This window comes from Thamnophis sirtalis, unplaced genomic scaffold (genome assembly GCF_051295495.1).
Source record: "Thamnophis sirtalis isolate CommonGarterSnake01/CBP01778 unplaced genomic scaffold, rThaSir2_p1.2 scaffold_9, whole genome shotgun sequence".
Taxonomy (NCBI): domain Eukaryota; kingdom Metazoa; phylum Chordata; class Lepidosauria; order Squamata; family Natricidae; genus Thamnophis; species Thamnophis sirtalis.
Genome location: NW_028261389.1, coordinates 37,175,121 through 37,199,764, shown reverse-complemented (window position 1 = coordinate 37,199,764; position 24,644 = coordinate 37,175,121). Strand labels below are relative to the sequence as shown.

Genomic DNA, 24,644 nt, shown 5'->3' with positions numbered 1-24,644 from the left:
AGCATTTGCCAGCAAAACAGTTTCTTCTTTCCCTCTTGCCTGAAGGATAAGAAAACCTGATAAGACGTCAGATGGAGGATCCTCTAAACAGGTACGTAGCCAGGAATTCGGAGGCAGCTGATTTTTTGCTGCCTTCACCAGTAGGCTCCTCCCAGGAAGTCCCCAAATCCATCCATTGTTGAAGCTATCATATCTTTTGGCTTAGTGTGTTGGAATAGCCACCAACCATTGTAGTATATTCATTAAAGCGTTAATGTGTAATGTACATGTGCAGCCATTATATAATATTTAAAATAATCACAAAGATTAGGTTTGGGTATGTCTGCTAATGCTGTACTTTAAAGAACTATTTAAGCAAAGCAAACTACAAAACTCCTTACTGTATGGGGCTCTCCATATACAATGTTTGCACCCCTCGGGATTGTGGAAGGGTGCAATGAACTTTGTCTCCACAGCAGTACAAAAGGAATTGCTAGAGAGACATTTTTGCAGCAATGACCCTTCAGATTTGGAAAGGGTTAAGTAGAATTCTCACCTTGCTTCACTCCTTTGTTTCTTGCCTTCTCCCTTTTCTGCTGATACTCAGACTTTTTGACATCCTGATAAGATCTGTCATTTATTTTAAAATGAGCAAGAAGAAAAATTTCAAACTATCCTCTTAGTAAATCAACACCAATAAGGGCTTATTTGCAAATAAATCATTACTTTTCAAATAGGAAGTTTAACTGTACAATGAAGTATTGTTGATTCTTAACATACTAAACTGTACAGCTCTGTGCAAGGCTGCCTTTGAAGATGACTGGGATCTTTAAAGCTGGTACAGAATGTAGCAGGCAAGCTGCTGGGAGTTATTTATATTATTTATAGAATGCCCCAATCAATTTAAAAAGCACAAATAAAACAAAAAGAAAATAATAATAAAAAACAATAAGAGCTAATTAGAACCAAGAGCATGTGCTGCTTTTATTGTCTTAGAACATTTTTATTTTCTAAGGGAGGGGAGGAGATCAAATATATCTCTTGGGGAGGCATGTTCCAAATCATGGCGCCTACTAGACAGGAAGCTTGGCATCTCAGCCGTATCCCAGTATTCTTTGTGGGAGGGATGGGATGCTTAACATGTTTATAGCAGACTGACAGATTTAACTTGAGGAAGACAGTGTCTTATGCATCTTGGTATTGCACCATTTATAACTATATAGGTCTTAACAGCACACTAATCTATTACTGGAAGCCTATAAGTGACCACTGCAGCAATCTTAACAATAGGTTCATTCTGAAATGGTGAAGTTATGTATCAGCATTCTGGCTGCCACAATTAGTTACAGGGTTCAAGTCATCTGTAGCACAGTTCCACATAATGTGTATTGTAGTAGTCTAGGTCCAGCCATATACAGGTAGTCCTTGACTTACAACAGTTCACTTAGTGACTGTTCAAAGTTACAACAGCACTGGAAAAAAGTGACTTATGACAATTTTCACACTTATGACCGTTGCAGCATCTCCATGGTCACATGATTTACATTTGGATGCTTGACAACTGACTGATATTTATGATGGTTGTAGTGTCCCGGGGGGGTCAGGTGGATTACCTTTTGTGATCTTCTGACGAGCAAAGTCATTGGGAAACCAGATTCACTTAACAGCCGTGTTATTAATTTAACAACAGCAGTCATTCACTTAACAAATATGGTGAGAAAAGTCATAAAATGGATCAAAACTCCTTTAACAAATTTCTCGCTTAACAACATAAATTTTGGGCTCAATTGTGGTTGTAAGAGAAGGACTGTCTGTAGTGATCAAATCTTGAGGGCATTTTGGTCTAAGTAGGTTCATACCTGATTCCACTAGCCATGGCCTCTACCTATTGTTTAAATAGGAGCTACAAGTCCAGAAGGATTCCCAGTTTGCAAAGTAAGTTCTTTGAGGAAGCATGATATTATCCAGAGAAATTACCAATGTGAATGTATTGCCCAGATGCTTATTAATGACCAGGAATTCCATAATCTAATTTTGGGGATTTAATTTAATCTTATTTCATCTCAGGCAGCCTCTATACTGGTTCAGATTTTCACATAATTTCTAGCTTGGATTGAGATGGCAATGTTTAGTTGAATGTCGCTGGCATACTGATACCTCACTCCAACAGAAGGGTGACTTCTTGAAGCAGTTTCATAAAGTTGTTAAAAAGCAAAGGACTTGCTATTAATTTGAGTACTGCCCTTCTAGAACTACTAATAGGAATTGGCTGCTTAAGCAGGAGTAGTTCCAATCATTATAGAACAATGCCTCAAACTTCCAACTTTACAGACAGTCCAGAAGATACCACATTCAATGATTCTGAATACTGTCAAGAAATCTAGCAGGACCAAGGGGGCACATTCAAGTTGCTACACAGGATTGACAATCATGCAGGGACTGTAGGAACAACTTCCCCCTGCATTCTATTAATCTCTGACTTCAAGAAATAATCATTGTAATCAATCAAATCAGACAAAACATGCCTACTGACTTAAAAACATTAGCAAATACCCTCTGGGATGTCTGGATCCAATGGATTATAGGGATGGAAAATTCTAGAGACTGTCACCCACAGAGAGGTCCAGGACATCCATGATTTATAGTGCAACTATGAAATGATTTTAACAAGTCAAAGGAAAGATGTCAATATCTTCCATCTTCAGAAAATGTCTCATCTCCTCTGAAGTAACAAGTAGTATAGCATGTACCTATCTAGGTGCATGGCATCACAATTGCTTGCAACCAACCTACAGTGGCCATGGAGGCCATTTATTCATAAGAATTACCGCAGCGCCACGTGTCCCTACACCCATAATACAATGTGTACGCAACCCCCCCTCAACCACTCCTGCGCATGCCACGCAGCGACCTCCCACGCCCCATTTTGGGCCTAGTAGGCCTTGCTGAAGCCTCCTGGGACCAAAGAGGGGGTACTGGGGGGCGCACCCCCCAGTGCATGCCTACACTGTTACAGGAGTTATGTTGGCCTTGTATGCAGCTTTATTCCTCTCTAGCATTCATTTCCATTGTTCAGTGATGCATTTCCTGCCTCTCTAGGATTTACCTCTATTTGCTCCTGTGAGGCACTTCCTATTCCTATGTATATAGATGGCTTGTATAGAGTTTTGCAGAGACTCGAAAATCAGCTGGCCATTAGCACATGCTTGGTGGAGCTCAGCTGGGGCTTGCGTGCCGGCAGAGAGGCCTACAGGTGGCATGCGTGCCATAGGTTTGCCATCACGGCTCTAGGGCATGGAAACTGAAGTCCTGGATACTCTAACTAGTTTCTATAAGAATACTGCTATACCACCAGCAACCTTGCCTTGTTTCTGTAGAACAGTTCCATGCAAAGACAGTCATACACAGTTACCTCTGAAGCAGTTTTCATCACTGCTAGAGTCTCATGCATGGCCATGGCAATCCATTCTCTTTGGCCTTGCCATCTCTGCTGCAGTACTTGAAATGGTTATATATTCACTTGGGCTACCCTCCAGTTATGCATGCTCATCTATTACCAAACCATTGATGCGGTCTTATTGTTCACAGACATGGCTTTATTAACAGAAACCTGAAACAACCTGGGGGCTGTTAAAGCACCCAGCCCCGTCTTAATTGTGACTGTTGTGGATTTTAAAATTGTTTGTATTGTCTTATTTATTCCCTCCCCTGTTTATTGTGAGCCACCCGGAGTCCTTCGGGAGTGGGCGGCATACAAAACCAATAAACCTAAACCATAAACCTAAAACCAAAGTGCCTAACAAACTGGCCACCTCTACCCAGGGTTGTGTTAAATGGCCTAGAAATAGGGTCTATAACTATGGGTGTCCAACCTTTTGACTTGCCTAGGCCACCGAGTGAATATGAATTATCTTGGGCCACATATAAAATATATGATATAGTTAATGTATATCAACAACAAGCTTCCTTTATTTTGTATGATCTTACGGGGCTGCATGCAGTTCATAGGCTGCAGGTTGGACATACCTGGACATACCAATAATGGAGGTCCACTATCTCTTGCAATACCTATTCAATAGTTCTCCCACTTTGCTTCCCTTGCCCATCATGGTGCTAAATTGGGCCCTCGTTGTATTTTTTCCAGAAGCCAACAGTGGTTCCAACCATCACATACTGTACTTCACCAGTCTTTGCCAACATATGCAAGGCATTTCTGTGGACCATGCCTGGTCAGATTCATTTAACTACTCACTCAACATCTTTCAATAGGCCAATTATTGCCACAACTTACATTACAGTCCTCCATTGAAAAATCCAATCCACTCTCCTTCCTTTCCTCCAGATCTTCCATATAATAGTATTCATTTGCCTGCCAGATTCTCCTGATCCCCTGCAGATCTCTCATTCAATCCTCTCATGGTTTCATCAAGAAAATATGCTCAGTCTGGTTTGATAGTCTTCAGCTTGTTTCATCTTCTCTAGCGGACTCAAAACCTCTGGCACACTTAAATTGGGCATCATTGAGCAGTGCCATCTCTAGAAACATCTATGCTCTCTTGCTACATCGAGTTGGCAAATGCTTCCTCCTGTGCCTTCTTCAAAATGATTCCACTCATCCTTTCAGAACATCTTGAAAAACCATTTTCAAAGCCCTATGCACTGATCTTTGAAACATCTTATCCTGACCTCCTATTGATGGCATTTTGCAATGACGTGAAAACTATTTGATGCAGGCAAACCTTTAAAGACTAATTCTGCCACTGTTTCTTCTTGAATGTCTTTTATATATTGGAGGGATATTATTTTATTCTGTTGGGGGGGGTTGTAATGTTTTATTGTTAAATTTTTGCACATTAGTAATATGGGCAATTAAAAATACTGTTAATATATAAATCATACAATCATTATATGATCTAAATATAGTTAATTACTTTATAGAGTTCTTAGCAATAAAGTTAATTTCTCGTTTTAAGAATCTGGCCAAAACATGATCCATTCTGTTCTCATAGCCTTTCTAAGACAAAACTGAATTTAATCTCTTGAATAATACTTCTAGCTTCAGTGTTGAGTCACTAATACAATACTTCTCACAGTCCATTATAGCAACTGTTAGAAAACACAATTTAGCGATAAACAGTATATGTGTGACATGGCCACACCTTAGTTGTGACCACTGGCTTGATTCTTCTTGAATATTGGTGCTGCATAACTCCAGAAAATCACAACATGGCAACAAAGCATGCAAAATCACTTTACTGCCATCTAGTTGTCATCCTGATTGTTGCAGTATAACAATATATGCAGCTCTAGAGTCTTCTGAAGTTTTAGATTTATTCATATGTTAATGTTGATTTAATGATATAGTGTACTTCATCAGTAAATACTAAAAAGTTAAATTGCAACTCATTTCAGATATATGGTAATTGTACAGAATTTCGCCAGCATAGATTCTTGTTCCAACTTGAAGAAAGATAAAAATGTTTTCTAGCTTTTCCGATGTTCACGCAATTACAATTCGTAGCATAGTACACGGAATTCTGGGAATTGTAGTTTCGATATATTCAGATTCCAGGCTTTTGCCGGTTTTGGTTGTAATATGGTTTTGAAATAAAAGCTTCTGCTCCTGTTCAACTTCAACAAGTAACCCACGCATCTAATCACAGAAACAATGTTCCCAATTTCAGATTACTCCACTGTTTCCTCTAATCTTGTAAACGAAGAGCAAAATGGCGGCAAAGGGATGCGAGAACTTTCGACGAGAATCGTCGCGCAAGTTTGGTTCAAGCGCCCGCCTTTCATTGAGGTCTGTCGCTTGTAAGAACTGTGAGGAAGGAGCACTTCCTGTTTCGCGATTTTCTCTCCAGGAAAAATGGTGCAGGGGGGGGGCAGTTCAGAATTATTCCTGGAGTTAATAAATAACACTTTCGCTTCATTTTGTAAGTACTTTAAAAGAACAGCTTTTTTGTTCTTTTTACTGTGCCGATTATTGTGCCATTTCAGAGCAGTCCGGTTTATTTTCTCAGGCTTTATATAAACCTGCAACTTCATTTCTGTGCAGTTTTTCTTTCTGGGACAACATTCTGCTGTTTTTACTTTTTTCTTTAAAATGTTATTGAGCTACATTTTGCAAGTAATGGCTTTCAGTTTGTGAGTTGATTGTTATTGCTGCATGCATAATTTTAAAGAGAGAAGAATAGAAATGTCTGAAAGCTGCTTAAATGATCGTCCAGAATAAAATGATTTGAGCGTGGCTGGTTCTTAAATTGGGTTCTGGATACAGTGGTCTAAAATATACTTAAGGCAAAATAAGGAAACCTGGAATTCTTCTCACTTCGTTAATAGAAGGGTATATGAGGAAAATCCCTTATGTTATCCTGGAGTCCATGAAAGAAGATAAGTCATGATTTATTTATTCTATTTGCATGGTTTCCCATCTCATCTAAGTGACTCTGTGGCTCACAACAGGAAAAAAATCCAATAAAACAAATTAAAAATCAATATACATATATATTTAAAAGCAAAAAATGTTACAAATGTAAACATGTTTAACTTATATGATTACCCAGACCATTTAAAAGCTTAATGCTTCTGCTATTTTTTCTCAGATTGCTATTTTTTCTTTTTTGTAATACTTTGTACTGCTTGCTATGTTTCTAATTGTAATTCTAAAGCCCCGTTAGAGCTTCTATTTACTGTTATTTTACAATCCTGCAGGTTTTGTTTGGGTAGTTTTCATAGAGTGGCTCATATCAATCTATGAAAAAGCTGAGCTCAGTTGGATGGTATTACATTGCAACATAAAACTGTCAGTTTTGAGAAAATTAGGATTAACTTCAGGAGTCATAGTCAAAAATATGTCAACCTTTCTTAGAATATACTGGGATGCTTCTAAGGCACTCCAGACACAATTAGACAGAATTTTAAAGGTTGTTGCTACAATAATACAGTGGTTGACATATTGAGGTTTCTGCCAGATAATAATTGGATTTGCACACTGTCCTAACCTGCCCAAGTTTTTGGAGCAAATGGGCAGATTTTGAAATCTGTGCATATTAAGGGTCCTCTTATAAATAATTGGGATGGGCATGATCAGACCAATCAGCCTGATATGGCAACTTCCCATTATTCCTGTAGTTCAGTGTTTCTTAACCTCAGCTACTTTTAAGATGTGTACATTTCAACTTCCAGAATTCCTCAGACAGCCATACTCTTAAAATGTTTTCTATTTAGCTTTACCTTGTCTTTTTTTAAAAAGGCAGGCCCACTGATGAAGTAGATAAACACACTTCCAAATAAAGCCCTGGATTGCAGTTGACTGTTCTTCATTTTTTAAAAATGTAAAAATTAAAAAATTGGGGGTCTATGTGTGACCCTAAACACCCTTAGAATACATGTTTGAAGTGGATGCTTTGTTTTGCAGCACAATTGTTTTACATTTTTTATATATTAAAGTATATTATATTCACCTAACAATTAACTAGGCTTGTACAACATTCTGTTATAGAACTAAACTACATGATTTTTGTAATTTGCAAACCTAGTCACTTTCTTTTGCTTCAGGATGTTTAAAACTTAACTTAAACTAAAGAAATAATCTTAAAACATGCCAGCTTAAAATGATAAACTGTAATCAATGACATCTTTATATTTTAGATTTGTCCTAGTCTTTACAACAGATGTCAATGGTCATGAAATATTAAAAAAGACAGTCGCCTGGGTCTTTTGCAATATGCCCTTCACAGAAACATGCGCACGGGCGCGCACACATCCTACAGTTCAAAAAACATCTAAGCCAGGTGTTGTACCCATTAATGGTAGAAGTTCTAGTCTCCAAAGATATGGCTACAAATGTCACATTTTGGTGGCATCTTTTCTATAGAAACATGGAACTGTTCCATTATGAAAAATCTTAGGCAAGCCTGTATTTTTTTCTCCACTAATGCCTCATTATAATCACTTTTATAAAAATAATTAGCCATATTTTACAAATGCATATTGATAGGATTCCAAAGTGATGTCTTCAAAGTTCGCTACTCACATTTCTTTTCTTTCTCAGGATGGATGCCAGAGACAAGCAGGTTCTGCGCTTCTTGCGCCTGGAGCTGTGTGCAGACCTGCTGGTTGAGGGTCTTATTATTCAATATCTTTATCAAGAAGAAATTCTAACAGACAATCATGTGCAAGAAATAAGGGCCCAAGTTACTAATCAACGGAAAACTTTGGTACTTCTTGACATCCTTCCAACAAGAGGGCCTAAGGCATTTGAAGCATTTCTAGAATCCTTACAAGAGTTTCCATGGGTGAGAGAAAAACTTGAATCAAAGCGCAATGAAGTTATGCTAATGACTTCTGTAGGTAAGATTTGTTTACATAATTAATAGTCTTACTATTATAAAATGTACAATGTAGTTCTTACTATCAAAAAACATACCAACATGTTTTTTGTAGTTCTAACATACATTAGAATTACCGTATTTTTCGCTCTGTAAGATGCTCCAGGCCATAAGATGCACCTAACTTTTGAGGAGGAAAACAAGAAAACAAAAAATGGTTTTGTTTCAGCCACGGTTTTGTCTAAACCTTTTAAGACTTATCTTCAGTTGCTTCTTGTAACATGCTGTTATACAGAATAACAGAACTGGAAGGGCCCTTGGAGATCTTCTAGTCCAACCCGCTGCTCAGGCAGGAAACCCTGCATCAGCGATGGCGAACCTTTTATGGCTCACGTGCCATGGGGGGGAGTGCATGGGGGTTGTGCTTGGGCATACCGCACCCCTAATGCAATGTGCGACCCCCCCAGTGGCGCATGTGTGCATGAGAGGCGCTTCCTCTCATTTTTCCATGTTTTTTTTCGCCCTCCCCAAACTCCAGAGGCTTTATAGGAGCCGGGGGAGGGGAAAAACAGTCTCCCCTGTCCCCCCAGAGGCTTTGGGGACTCTCAGGAGGCTTCCCTGAAGCATCCGAAGGGCAAAAAACGACCCTCCGAGCAAACCGGAAGTCACTTCCGGTTTGCTCAGAGGGTTGGTTTAAGCCCTCCGGAGGCTTCAGGGACCTTTAGGAAGCTTCCCTGAAGCCTCCAGAGGACTAAAAAGGACCCTATGAGCAAACCAGAAGTCACTTCCAGATTGCTCGTAGGGTGGTTTTTAGTCGTCCAGAGGCTTCAGGGAAGCCTCCTGAAGGTCCCTGAAGCTTCCAGAGGGCTTAAACCGACCCTCCGAGCAAACCGGAAGTCCATTCCCAAACTTCGAGTTTGCCCATAGGGCCATTTTTTTTGCACTCCGGAGGCTTCAGGGAAGCTCCTGAAGCCTCTGGAAGGCCTCCGGGAGGGGGGGGGGAGGCTCTTTTCATCCTCCTCAGGCTCCCATAAAGCCTCTGGAGCCTGGGAAGTGCAAAAAATGGTTTAAAAAAAGGCTGAACAGCGCCTCATGTGCCCTGACAAATGGCTCCGCGTGCCACAAGTTCACCATCCCGGTCCTATATCGTTTCAGCCAAAAGCTCTTGAAGCTACGGAAGAAATTTCTTATAGGTGAGGCTGTTCCCACAATGGATTTTTTCTCCTGGGACCTGGATCTATTCTGTTGCTGCTGCCACCTATCATTGTCATTGCCGCCACTTGCCTCCTGGAATACTACTGATCAGCTGTTCCAGATGGCGGGGATCGCCGCTGCTGGTTGCCGCCACCGCTGTTCGCCGCGCATGAACAATGAATATGAAGCTTCTTTCCTGCTTTGGATGCAAATAGTTTGAATATTTTTAATATGTACTCATTTGATCCATATTATGGTCATTTATTTAATTTCTGCTTTTCAAATCTTCAAATCTTGAATGTACATAGTTTGAGTGAAGAATTCCAGGAGCCATGAATCTAGTTTACTTACATGTCATTTAGCAAAACAGGTCACCAACTTGAAATTCTTTTGAATGAACTGCTATTTGCATCTTATCTGTAGAGTTGTGGTGGTTTAAAATGAGTTGGTGAGACTTGGTATCTGTCTTTGTTGACATTTAACAGGTCCTTAATGGTGAACACCTCAAGTGGTGCCAAGTTCACACTAGTCTTCTGATGAGCGAAAAGCATAGCAGGTTAGGAGATTCTGGATTCTGGAGATTAGGAGATTCTGGATCAGTAGAGACAGGAGTCAGAGGCTTTGAATTAATAATAACTGTGACTTGTGCCAACTAGGTAGTCAAAACATCATAACTGAGCTGAGTTCAGGATGCAGTGGGCAACACTTTGAGATTCCACCCATCATTCTTATAGTTGTAATGATGTTGACCATGAAATGTTAGTGGTGGTGTTTCTTCTGCCATTATTGCGATATACAAGTAAAATGATTAATACAGTGTTTTTTAAAACAATATTTTTATTAGAATTTTACAACACAATAAAAGTATAAACATGAAAAGAAAAAGGATAGCAAATAAGAAAAAAGTAAGAAATCAAATAAAAAAGAAAGGAAGCATAGAATTTTGACTTCCGCTGTTCTTTCTAGCCAGTAATTGCCATCTATTTCCCTACTCTATTAATCCTTTTAATCTCCATATTCCTCAGTCATCAGTTCTATCTTTTCTTCTTTCAGTTCCATCATGTCTTCTTTCAACAAAAAGTCCATGTAAGGCTTCTAGTCTTTTAAAATAGTTTTCCCCCTGACCAAATTAGTCACTTTTGCCATTTTTTTGCACTTATAAAATTAAGTCAATTCGTCTGTGATTATTTCATTATTTATTTATGATCATTTCATTTATTACTCTTCATCTCTGTGTGTCGAATATTCTTGCTGCTGTTATCATATAGTTTCCCATATTTCTTTTTAATTCAGCACTCAGAAAATCCAATAATAATTCTGATTTGATTGTAATATTAATTTGCAGTATCTTTTTTTATCATGATGTGAATTTGCGTCATTTGCGGTACCATTGGTATATCATTTATATTAAATAATGTTAACACCTTTCCCACATTTTCTCCAATATATTCATATTGTCAACCAAAGTTTATAGGCTGTAAAATTTTAATATAGTGCTGACTAGATATACTAACTGAATTTGGTCCACTCTTGTGTGGTTTGGCATTATTGCTGGCTTTCAATCTTGATGATTTTTGTACATGGTTGGGAGATAACAGCATTCCTTGATTTCTTTTTTTTGGCGATGCAGATTCTGCATATCCATTCTCAAATATATTTTCCATGAATTATCTTATACTGGAACTACATTTAGGAACTCCTTACTTTTTATTCTCTTGATCAGTGTCCTATGCATGCTGTAGGGCAGTGGTTCCCAATCTTTTTTATACCAGGGACCAGTTTCCGGGGAAACAATTTTTCCACAGACTGGTGGTGTTTGTGTGTGTGTGTGTGATTTGGTGTACTACCTTGACTCCATGCATGCACAACTGAAGCTTCCCTGGTTTGCACGGCCTGGTTCCTAATGGGCTGTGGACCAGTACCAGTCTGCATTCCAAGGTTCCAGGCCTCCTACTGTAGGACAGAAGGTATAACTTGAATCTATAGAGATTTCAAGGGGTCTGATCTTGGATAGGGAAAAAATATTCATTAAGCTTAAGCTGATTTACTGTATTTTTCGGAGTGTAAGAGAACCGGTGTATAAGACACACCAAGATTTTCAAGAGGTAAATGTTTTTAAAAAGGTTTCTCATTCTGCAGACCTGCCAAAGCCTCTGCACGCCTAAGTTTTTGTGAAAAACAGGGCATGCAGAGAGTTTAAGAGGCCTGCAAAGTGCTCCTGGGGCTGAGGGGCAAAAAGCCAATTTTTCGTGAAAATGGGCCTGTTTTTTGCCCAAAAGGGGCATGCATAGCCTTTAGGAGGCTTCTAGAGTGCTCCTGGGGAAGGCGGGGGTGGGTGGGGAAGAAATGAGCCTATTTACGCTTGTTTTTGTCCTCCCTAGCCCCCAGGAGCACTTTGCAGGCCTCCGAAACCCTCTGCACATCCATTTTTGCGAAGGGGGTGGGGTTTTGGGAGGCCAAAAATGCTGTATTCGGTGTATAAGATGCACCCAGATTTTCACCCTCTTTTTGAAGGGAAAAAGGTGTGTCTTACAATCCTAAAAAGATGATAGCTTGTCTTCTTATTGATTTCATGGCTTAATAAAAAAAAACTCACATATCCTGGTGCATATGCTCTCAGTGTACATAAAAGAAAAGATGCATTTGTCATGTATCATAAAGTACAACACTTAATGATAGTCATAGGGTACAAATAAGCAATCAAATCATACTAGGAAACAATGTAAATCATAAGGATATAAGCAACAATTTTAGACATACAGTCATAAGTGGGAGGAGATGGGTGATAGGAACAATGAGAAGATTAATAGTAATAGTAATACAGACTTAGCAAATAGTTTGACAGTGTTGAGGGAATTATTTATTTAACAGAGTGATGGTGTTTGGAAAAAACTATTCCTGTGTTTAGTTGTTCTGGTGTACTCTGCAGATTCCATAAATTTAATTTTTTTTTATGTATTTGGTAATTAATTTTATACAGTGTAGGGGGAAATCTGGCTTTGTAAGCCATGCTGTCTATGTGTACGCACGTTGTTCTTCATGTTCTGATCTTGAAGTGTGGTTAATACTGCTCAGCGGAAAATATAATGCCACTATTGTAGTTAGATTCACTTCTTGATGCATTCAATCCTGTTGCTTATGTATACATAACAGTTTTCTCGTTGGTTGGTTGCAGTTATACACCAATACAATTTAGTGATCAGTGTAAATCTTTACTATGTTATACTGAATGTATGTATCACCCCATATTAGCTATATTCTGTCTTGAGCATTGCAAATCCAATTTGGAATAGTATTTTCAGACGGATTCGCCCATTTTACTTTATTGAGAATCAAGCTTACATGGTATATTCGGTTCCACCACAAATACGCGGTAGACTAAAGCGCGCTCGACGAAAGCGCATACGTGACGTCATCACAGCGCGACGAAAACGGCACGCTGTGAGCGGTAAATTTAAAATTAACACGAAAACCTTACCCTAACCCCCCCCAAACCTAACCCTAAACCTAACCCTAAGCCTAACCCTTAACCTAACCCTAAACCTAACCCTTAACCTAACGCTAAACCTAACGCTAACCCTTAACCTAACCCTAAACCTAACCCTAACGCTTAACGTAACCCTAAACCTAACCTAAACCTAAACCTAACCCTTACCTTTATGTGAATCGGCTTGCTTTAATTTTATTTTAATTTTAATTTTATTTATTTTTAATTTTATTTGTCGCGCTGCTGATGACGTCACGTACGCGCTTTGATCGGGCGCGCTTTAGTGGACCGCGGTTTTGACGGGTCACGGGTATATTCCTTATGTATCAATACTTTTCAGATAAGTCACTGCTGAAGCATCTGAAAAGATACCAAATTAGTTTGTGTGCAATGTAGTGGGAGAAATGAAAGCATGAGCATAGCAAATGAAACCTAGAGCTGTTCAGAAACTTACAGAAAGTTTCCACATTTCCCTCAGTTCTTCTAAGCATTGATGATAGACTGTTATCAAAGGCATAACCTTCATTCTGTGTTCAGTTATGGTGTTACATGTATCAAATAAGCCAAGGTGGCGCAGTGGCTAAATGCAGCACTGCAGGCTACTTCAGCTGACTGCAATTCTGCAGTTCGGCTGTTCAAATCTCGCCGGCTCAGGGTTGACTCAGCCTTACATCCTTCCGAGGTGGGTAAAATGAGGACCCGGATTGTTGTTGGGCGCAATATGCTGACTGTAAACCGCTTAGAGAGGGCTGAAAGCCCTCTCTAGCAGTATATAAGTCTAACTGCTATTGCTATAAATAGTCAACACTATTTACAATCCGTGCAGATTCATTCTGTACAAGCTGAAGCTCCTGAATGGCCCACAAGGGCAGCCACATGTAGTATGCATTGCAGTAGTCCAAATGGGAGGTTGCAAGAGTATGAGTAAGAATGAGCAGAGCCTTCCTATCCATACATGGATGCAATTGGTGCACAGCTCAAAAGTGTGCAAAGGCCATCTTCACCACACTTACAACTTGCTCTACCAGCAGGAGACATAAGTCCAAAAGGCTTCCCAGATTGCACGCTAAGTCCGCCTGAGGCAATGTCACCCTATCCAGTATAAGAAGTGGAAAAACTTGGTACCAAAAGGCCCAAACACCCAGTCACTTAGTCTTGCTTGATTTGAGCCTAAGTCCTTACACTGCATCTAGGCCTCTTAAGTCTACAGCCTTTGAGGTAGGGTGTCCATGGCATCACTCAGGCAGCCCTGGGTAAAAATATAAAACTGGATAACATTAACATATGGATGATACCTCACCCCAAAGGTCAGATGAGTCACTCACATCTGTAACTTGCCCTGGGTGTTTGCAAATGGTTAGGAAATGCCAGCATTCTTTGACTTTGTTGTTTAGTGAGACAGATTCTGCACGCCCATTCACAAATGCATTTTTCATGAAAGTTACAAAATTATCCATCTCTGGCTTCTTCTCTACAGTGTAGTGAAGAAAGCTGGAAGAGAGAGCATTCTTCCTGTTGTAAGGAATTGGCATATGGGAGAATGAACTGGAAGTGAAGCCACCTGCTGTCAGAATAATATTTGAAGAACAACTTATCCATTGTTCATCCATTATCTTTAATAATTGTTAGTTGTATAATGGCCTTTTTCATGTCACAAGAGGCCCATGCTTATGCAGCTTCTACTTCAGGAAAACCTTGGCAGTTTCTCCATTTCTTATATGCATATTTGATTACGGGCATTGCTCTGCATAGATAGTCCTTGAATTACAACATTGGAAGTTATGTTGGTACTGAGTGAATGGTACATATATCCACAGTCCCTGAAGTGACAGGTTTTGTACCTTACGTGATCAGAATTCAGATGCTCGGCAGCCCATTTACACTTATGACCGAAAGGGCACTTCAGCTCTTCTCAACTTTCTATCTCCCATCATCTGTGGCCTTTTTACCCCCTATACTCTGCTGCCCCACATTGCACCAATCTCTTTCCCACCTTTCTTTCTGATCCTCTTTTTCCTGCTGCTGCTTGAGGCATGCCAAGACTGGCCCTTCACAAGACAGCTGAAGAGACGTGCACAAGAGTTTCTTCCTGAAGATGTGCACAGCAATTTCCTCATGAGACTGGGGAAGAAGGCCTCACATGGCCAACAGCCGCCTTGCAAATGTCCAGGCTGCGCATGCCTAGTCAGCAGTGGCAAATGTCCAGGCTGCGCATGCCTAGTCAGCAGTGGCAGCAAGAAGGTGGAAACTCAGGCAGCGGCAGGAGTGCAGGACAGCAGTGGCCTTGGAGTGTAGAGTGGCTGGGGCTTTGCGATTCTTTGCTGGGTTGAGTTTCGGGCTTCCTGGGACAGTTTTAGTTTTACATGTGGTTGGAACTTCCTGGGGCAGCTGGGGCTTTGCACTGCTCTGTTGAGCCAGGCTGGGGCTTCTAGAGGCGGCTGTGGGGAACTACTTGCATGGAGTTTGCAGTTAGCCTTTCAGGGACCCTCCTTATTCCTCCTTCCGCAAGGCATCCCATGCTCCTGACTTTATTGCACTGCGCCCTTCGCTTGGAGACCAAAAATCCTACTTAGATTTTGGCTCCCTCTCATCTCTGGGGGTTGGCTAAAAAACCTCAGCTCTGTGCCTGGTTGCATGAGGCCCTTTTGGCAGGTGACAGCAATTTGCAACCTTCCATACTGACTTTCCGATTCTGAGGCTGTCATAATTCCAGACCATCATTAAACAAATGGTCATAAATCGACGACTACCTGTACCAGTAAGCAAATAGTTGGAACATGCACAACAGATTTTCAATCCAACAAGAGATAACTTAAAGCTATATATTACAGACATTCTTTTGCTCTACTTTATTTGGATTATAACTGTTAGAACATATAAACACTAGTTACATATTTCCTTATCCTATGACCCCATTTTAATTCCATTATTACATTGTCCAAACCAGGTTAATTAAAACATCAGTATTTCTATTATGAGATTGGGTAGTTCCCTGCATTGCATACTTGGCTAAACAAGAAAAACATCAGAAAAAAATGTGTGATGCTCATAAACATCTTGATTTCAGGTTAACAAGTAGGCTTCAGAAAGACTGCAGTTATCAACAACAGAAGATTTCTAAGCAATTTCACCTCTGCTTGATCCATCTAGTGGGTTATGTTCACTATAAAAAACAGTTTCGTAGTGTTAGCCAATCAGGCGGCAAGATGACTTCCTAACTGAGGATTTATTTGGAGGAATACTGGCAAAGGCATAATAGCCTGAAAGCCTCTGCATAAAGTTTACAGTTTTTAAAAGAAGTTGTGGCTGTTGGCAGAAATGTTTAATTCTTTCTAGGAACAGCAAGTTATAATAACGCACTGTATGTTTCTGTAAAATGATAACCGTGCTGGGGAGTGGAGTTAAGTTTCCTGTGGGATGTTTTCTTTCTGTTTCTTTCCTTCTTCCCTTCCTCCCTTTGTTCTGCTCCTAAATACTAACTCTATTGATGTGAGTTTAGATTTAATGCTGAGAAAAAAGTGGATAGATCTGTTCATGATTAATGTTCCGATAGATAGATAGATAGATAGATAGATAGATAGATAGATAGATAGACAGACAGACAGACAGACAGACAGACAGACAGACAGACAAAGAGAGACAGAGAGAGAGAGAGAGAGAGAGATATAAAATCAATGCATATAGGAAAGTAGCAGTAGGAAAGCAGTTTTACCCTATTCTTCCCTGTTTTATTTTGTGAATTTGGATTAATTTATTCCTATAGCTATTTTTGTTTGAAGGGGTATTTGGTCAGATTTGACAGTTAATCTTGTTGGAAGAAATGTCTATCTGGGTTCAGTTCCAAGTGGGGAGAAAGACACTGGAAACATAGAAGATGCTTGGAAAGATGGTTTAATGGTGGACAGGAGATTCTGGGCAAAAAAGCACATGGGTGGGGAAGAGGGAGATATTTATACCCTCTCTTGGTCCCTGTCTTGGCACTTCCTGCTCCTGTGTAAGAAATGTATTCTGATTGGTTGTCAGATTCCCATGGGACCATGTAGGGGTAACTTGAATCCCAAGCTTGGTTGAATCTTGCTGGGTGATGTAATCTCCCCAGATGCCATGTGATGAGTTCTGTTGCTAGATGAGTAGAGGGCTAATCCTACCTTTGTTGGATCTCAATAGACCTAGCAATCTCTTTATTTCTTAAGTGCTGACATCTGCTATAAGCTATTGAGGAGGGTGGGGGCTACTAAGAGTGCTTCCTGCATTAAAAACATGTTTCTCAATTTCTCATCCAGGGAAATATAATATTCTGCCTTTTTAATATTTCCTAGAATATTTCATTCTTCTAGGAGAGGGGCGGGTGTTACTTTCCTACAATTTTTTGAGAGATAATCCTAAATCAGAAGTGGGGCAGCTTGGTATCTCCCAGATTTGTCACTACAGTATTGCTCTTGTCAACTACAGCTGCATGGCTAGTGTCACGGGATTTGGGATATTATACTTCAGAGTTAGGTGGAGAACACTATTGCATATCCATGGCCTAAAACAAAGTATGCAAAAGCAATTGAACGAGCATATGATTCATAATACACTAGCTAATAAAGTTAATATCTAATTGTTGTGAATATGGCCTGGTGCCAATCCCCATGCCAAGTTGGCAGTCTACTCTTTCAGCTGGAAGGCTGGGGAAAAAATGAGACTACAGTTTTCCCTGTAGTTTCTGATTATAGAAATGGCTTCACATTTTATATTTTGACCTTTGGAATGCCAGAGGGACTGCACAGGTGTTGTATGAAAGGCTAGTCTCTTTGGGCCTCTGTGTGCTAAGTGCACACTCTTATTGAAGCTTCTATTTCTCTTTGAATCAGAGCTGTGCATTATTATTAATTTTTGCTTTACTATAAATGCAAGTTACAATGACCACATACTAAAGTCCTCTTTTTAGGTATGACTGTTGCTCTCAGCTCTCACTTTTCATCATCTTGGATTGATGGAACTTTATATTTTCTGTTCTGAAAAGGAGTTGTTTTTCAGTGCCTATGACCTCTATTTGAGGTAGATCAGGAGATAGTTTCCTGGGCATGAATGCTGAAAATGTAAATTACCAATAGCCATCTAGCACAGTGAGAGAAGGGTAAAGCAGAGTTTCTGCTGAAAGATTTCTTTATACTTTTGAATGCAGAGCACATTCTGAATAAAAGTCCTACATTCCTGCTGTTTTCTTATCCTTTTGATGAATTTAAAGTCAATGCATTGCATTGCAGCCTGAGAAAATATCAACAAAAATCACATCAAAATCACCTATTTTAGTTGTTGTAGATTCTTAAATGACTACCGTGTTTCCCTAAAAATAATACAGTGTCTTATTTTCTTTTGACCCCCGAAATAAGCACTTGGCCTTATTTTCGGGAGGTCTTACTTTTGAGGTGCAGGAGGCGGCGAGCGTGGTCACCTCATGGCTGCTGCCTGTGTTGCAATATTTTTGGTAAGGGCTTATTTTCGGGGGTGGGCTTATTTTAGCACATGAGCTCAAAAGCCTGATTGGGCTTATTATCCGGGGAGGTCTTATTTTCAGGGAAACAGGGTAGAGTACACAATAATAACTAATATTTTTATAGTTTGATTACCTGAAGATTATTAGCCCATTTTGGAAAGAAAGACTGTTCATATTTCCTTTCATATTTTAAACATTTAATTTAAATACATAAAACATCACATTTAAAAAAATCTAGCAACATAAGACTCTGCCTATTATTAAGCCAAATGCAAAGTAAGAACTAATAATATCCTACCAATACAGGGGAGGAGTAGTGGGTGGTGATGTTTATCGTAGAGTATGTTTGAGGAAGAGGGTGTATTTCCTGATAACAGCTTCAAACCTTCACATACAAACAGGCTGCCACCAACCTTGAACTCTGAATTGAGTGGCCTCCATGGATCAGGGATGACGTAGAAATGCTTCTACAACTGTGGGATGGTATGAATGTATTAGCTTAGTTCCTGGAGTTTTAATCTGGAGTTCAAGTGATATCTGATCAAATATGAGGTTTTTTTTACTCATACCAAGAACAGTAGAAATCATTCTCAAAATGTTAAGAACACATTTCTAATTCCTCCGTACTGTATATATTTGGTTTCTATGTTTCCATAAAATCCCAGTTTTCTTTGCAATTGGTTCTCTGTCTTTCACTTGTTAGTGTTTTACACAAGCAGTTGGAGACACAACAATATATTTTTGCCAAAATGTAATTTGACATACGGTCATCTGCTATCCTTTTGGTGAAAATTGGAAGAGATTTATCCCTATTTGCTGCCAATTCTTTGTTTTTGTTCTCTTTCGCTGGATTACTACAGAAAATGGTTGAATACTCGGCATTATAAAAGTTGTAACATAATGCCAACCACTTTCCTTGACACTCTAAATAAAACTTAGATAAGATAGAGCAATTTGGGCATAGTTTTAATACTACAATCACATATATTCCAGAGATATCCTTGGTGTTAAATTTTTCAGTAAAATGAATAAATGGATCTCCTGCTCCGAAGTGTTAATCTTTTGTTAACACCTATAATACTAAAGTAATCTTTCTTTTAAGGTTACTTAAAATATTCCTTTTAAGGAATATTTTCTTCAATGATGACAGGGGCAAAAAACTATGTATTTCTTCATTGCCTTTTGACTGCAATATTAGTTTTTTATGTGATGGTTTTTTACTTGTTCTGGAGCAGTTCTCCACAATCTTTTTTTCTAGCTAGAGTTTGTTTACCTGCTGTATTTAGATGAAAACTGATTTTTTTCTTTGTTTTTCAAAACCCTGAAACAGTGAGACAAAACTTATTTTTGCAATTGATTTCACTTCCATTTGGATAAATATAGGAGTTCAGTCATCATCGTCTCCCCTTTGTATTGTCAGTTTTTGGAACAGCCAAGGAGTAAGGATGCTTTCTTTTCATTTATCTATTAGTAGCTTTAGAGTGGGAAAGCTTTTTAGTAGCTTTTATGTTAATTAATTCTGTCTTATTATTGCTGGTTTGGCCTTGAGGAAGATAGTTTTCTTTGTATGCAATTTTCATTTTTTTAAATGACCTTAAGTGATAGGCTGTTACCCCCGTTTTTGCCATCTTTATTGCCTATATCCCTAGTGTGTTGTCAATTGCTTTCAGCAATTCATTCCCTGTTGACTAACAATCTCCCTGTTTTACTTATTTTTGAAATATTATTTCAGTTTTAAAAACATGAATGGGAGTTTTGCATCCTGCAAAAAATAATAATCCTCAAGCTTGATTTCACTTTCTACAATGCTTTTGGTCCTCATATAGGCTATTGCCTTTTTCCTCAGGTTAAAATGATTTGCCCAAGGTCACTTTCCTAAGGGAGGACAAGATTCATGGTCTCCTAGTTTCTAGTCTTCATGCCTTATTTAACTATCTAGGATAACACAATGTTAATTACTTTGAAGATATTCATTATGTGTGGCTCCTGGGAAGTCAGAATTCTAGTTAACAAAAGAGTAGGTAAGTGTGAAAGACATGATCACAAAACAGAAATACTCGTAATTTATAATTGTTATAGTTTTTAGATCTAAAGCACACAAATAATATGACTGTCTTATATTAGTTAAACTAGATGCTTTATAATGAAAACATCCGTTACATTTCCTAAATGTTTCTAGGAAAATATAATCAAAACCATTCTAGGCAAATTCATGGAATTGTAATGCTTTATCTTCCAAATTCTGTTATGCTTTTAAAGCTTTTAAGGGTTATTCTTAGTTCTGAATAATAAGACTTTTCTTTACTAGGAATGGAGGTATGCAGTCTTTATTTTATTGTGACCCTATTTCTAGAGTGAAAGAATAAACTGAATAGCAGAAATTAATTTCTATAAAATTTGAAAACTTTTCTTCATGTCTTTTACTTTTATTGTTCAGAGTTATACTCCTTTTCCTTCATTAAATGTTTTCTATAAATTTTTCTCTTATATAAGTAACTTACATAAACAATTTTTAAATATTAATTTCAAATAAGTAATCTCAAGATTCTTATACTCCAATATTAATGAAAATTAAACCCAAGATATTCTATGACATGGTTTGGAGAGTGTAAAAATCTGGTGTTCTCAATAGCCTTATAAGTTCTGTATTTTTATACTCGTAAGATCCCATTTGGTCTAGTGGTTATGGCACCAAGTTAGAAAGCAAGAAACACTGAATTCAAGTCCAGCCTTGGACATGAAAACTAGCTGGGTAACTTTGGGCCAGTCACTGTCTCTTAGCTCAACTCATCTCACAGGTTTGGAGTTGTGGGAAAAATAGGAGGAAGAAAGCGTGTTGGATTTGTTCAGTGCCTTGAGTTATTTGTAAAAGTAATAAGGGCAGGATCAAACAAACAAACAAATAAATAAATACCTCATATGTTCCGTGCTTTGACTTATTTGTAAAAATAATAAGGCAGGATCTTAAATAAATAAATCAGTTTCTCTATTTTTAACAGATAATAAATTCTATTTAAAAGAGAGGGGGGGGTTAACAAATAACATTGAGACCTGATTTTATTCTCAAAAATACTGGAAGGCAATTCGAAAAAAATTATAAGAATTTTATCTTTAAATTTATTGAATTTTAATCATATACTGATAAAAAAAGCATTGATACTAAATGAGTAGGAAATCAAACAATTTATGTATCATAATTCTTTTCTAGTATCACAAGGTCTACATTTTTCACATAGAAGCTCTATAATCATGCAAAATTACCAATAGTTGCTATAAGCTTTTTTCCAAATATACTCAGCCTTTATATTCATGAAAATGGAGATCCTGGACATAGTTCAATATATTTTAGGAGGGGGAAATGGCAAAATATTTATAAATAACTCACAAACCCATGGGTAGTCGAATCCCATATTTATGCTGTGCTATTTGTTTTTGTCTTATGTGAATTTTTTTCATTTTCTTTCCATCAACTGGATTTCATATTTTGCTTGTTATTGACAAACAGTGCTAGAGAAAGAAAGCAAATGTTTTATCAACAGAATTCACTGAATTATGTACCATCATTGGGAAATATCCCTAACCTTTGAAAATATGTTTATACAAATTTTAAAAAAGAATATGAAAAAAATTCAAGAGGAAAACAAATCCAGAAAAGCAGCCCAACTAATTAATAATAATAAGCAAAACAGAAATAAAAAGGGGGAGAAGAATATAAGAATAGCTTTTTTGCTATAAAACATGAAATCGGTAGCAAAGAGAAATATAATACATTTTTTTAACTAGATAGAAAGTTTGCATTTTGAGAAATGGATAAATTACATATCTCTTGAATCCAATTCTTAATATCTATTGTAGAATCTAGACAAACCTTTTTTTGCAAATTCTTAAAATAATTACCTTGGCAATTATCCTTGACAGAGATAAACACAATTCTTCAAAAACAATAAAATATTTCTCCGTTAATCTACAAACATATATATATATATAGAGAGAGTACCTCGTAGGATCCCTGCTCCGGAGCTTGTCGGGTGTGAGTCCCTGCTGGTGAAGTTGGACCTCAAGGGTCAAGTGGGCCTGCTGTTAACGCTCCCAACAGCGTTGCAGCAGCCCTCCCCTCGCTCCTCGAGTCGGTAGCCGAGCTGGCAATTGAGTTCCCCAGGCTTATGGTCCTGGGGGATTTCAATTTGTCTTCGCTCGGTGAACACTCTGATGGAGCGCAGGAGTTCATGGCTTCCATGACAGCCATGGGCTTGACCCAAGTAATTCGGGGCCCAACCCACTCGGCGGGTCACATGCTCGACCTCGTATTTCTTTCGGAGCAGTGGACTTGTGATCTTGGTCTGAGGGGTAGTGAGATCGTACCCCTGTCGTGGTCAGACCACTACCTACTGAGGCTTGACTTTCGGAGACCAAACCCCCACTGTAGGGAGGAGGAACCGACCAGGTGGTTCCGCCCCAGGCGACTTATGGACCCTTTGGGATTCCAGACGGAGCTTGGGGTTATCCCTGATACCCTCGCCCGCAGTCCGGCGGAGACTGGTTGCTGCCTGGAACTCGGCAGCGACGGAGTCTCTTAACCGGATTGCGCCTCTACGGCCGCTCCGAGGCAGTGGATCCAGGAGGGCCCCTTGGTTTACTGAGGAACTCCGGGAGATGAAGCGCCGAAAGAGACGCCTAGAGCACCAATGGAGATCCAGTAAATCCGAATCGAACTGAGCACTTTTAACATCCTGCATCAGAGAGTACATCCGGGCAATCAGGACGTCAAAAAGAACTTACATTGCCACTCTGATTGCTTCCACTGAGTCGCGCCCAGCCGCCCTGTTCAGGATAACCTAAATAGGAGGGATACGGGTGATCCTTTGCAGGGCAGGGCTGAGGACTACGTCCAGTTTCTCGCGGATAAAGTTGCTCAGTTTCGGGCGGACCTGGACTCCAATCCTGCAGAACCAGCCGAGGCACTAAGGGATAATCTGGTAGGTCATCGCTGGATTGATTTTCAAGCTGTTACCCCTGAGGACGTGGACAAGGCCATGAGAGCTGTAGGTGCCTCCACATGCGTGCTGGACCCGTGTCCCTCCTGGCTGGTTGTTAACAGCAGAGAGGTGACATGGGGCTGGATCCAGGCGGTTGTTGCCGCCTCCCTTCAGGAGGGGGTCTTTCCCCCCGCTTTAAAGGCGGCGGTGGTGAGACCCCTCCTGAAGAAACCATCTCTGGATCCAGCCGTTTTAAACAACTATCGTCCAGTCTCCAACCTCCCCTTTGTGGGGAAGGTTGTTGAGAAGGTGGTGGCCTTTCAGCTCCAGCGGTCCTTGGAGGAAGCCAGTTATCTTGATCCATTCCAGTCTGGCTTCAGGCCTGGCTACAGCACAGAAACCGCTTTGGTCGCATTGACTGATGATCTCTGGAGAGCCAGGGATGGAGGCCATGCCTCCATCCTGGTACTCCTTGACCTCTCTGCGGCTTTCGATACCATCGACCATGGTATCCTTCTGCAACGACTGTGGGAGGTGGGGGTGGGAGGCACTGTTTTACGGTGGTTCTCCTCTTACCTCTCGGACAGGTCGCAGTCGGTGTTAGTCGGGAGGGCAGAGATCGACCCCTAGGCCCCTAACATATGGGGTGCTGCAGGGTTCGGTCCTGTCCCCTCTACTTTTTAATATCTACATGAAACTGCTGGGCGAGATCATTCAGCGGCACGGGATAAAATACCACCAGTATGCGGACGATACACAGTTGTATCTGTCCGCCCCGTGCCAACTCAATGAAGCGATGGACGTGATGAGCCAGGGCCTTGAGGCTGTTAGAGACTGGATGGGGGTTAACAAGCTTGTACTCAATCCAGATAAGACCGAGTGGCTGCTGTGCTTCCCTCCCACTAATTGGCCAAGTGTTCCATCTCTCAGGCTGGGGGGTCAAATACTACGCCCCTCAGATAGGGTCCGCAACTTGGGAGTCCTCCTGAACCCACAGCTGACTTTTGAACACCATTTGTCAGCTGTGACCAGGGGGGCATTTGCCCAGGTTCGCCTGGTGCACCAGTTGCATCCCTACCTGAACCGGGAGGCTCTCACAACAATCACTCGTGCCCTTGTGACCTCTAGGCTGGAGTACTGCAATGTGCTCTACATGGGGCTGCCCTTGAAGAGTATTCGGCGACTTCAGCTGG

At 39.9% G+C, this 24,644-nt stretch overlaps 1 protein-coding gene across 1 annotated transcript in view; it reads left to right on the top strand.

Moving 5' to 3' along the window:
• The first annotated feature begins 5,769 nt into the window (after positions 1-5,769).
• The window catches only part of CRADD (CARD and death domain containing adaptor protein), a 31,610-nt gene continuing 12,735 nt past the window's right edge, over positions 5,770-24,644 (top strand). The window contains exons 1-2 of the mRNA XM_014056476.2: positions 5,770-5,915; positions 8,036-8,334. Coding sequence (XP_013911951.1) covers positions 8,037-8,334 — 298 coding nt within the window. The 5' untranslated portion in view covers positions 5,770-5,915; position 8,036. The remainder of the gene's footprint in view (positions 5,916-8,035; positions 8,335-24,644) is intronic.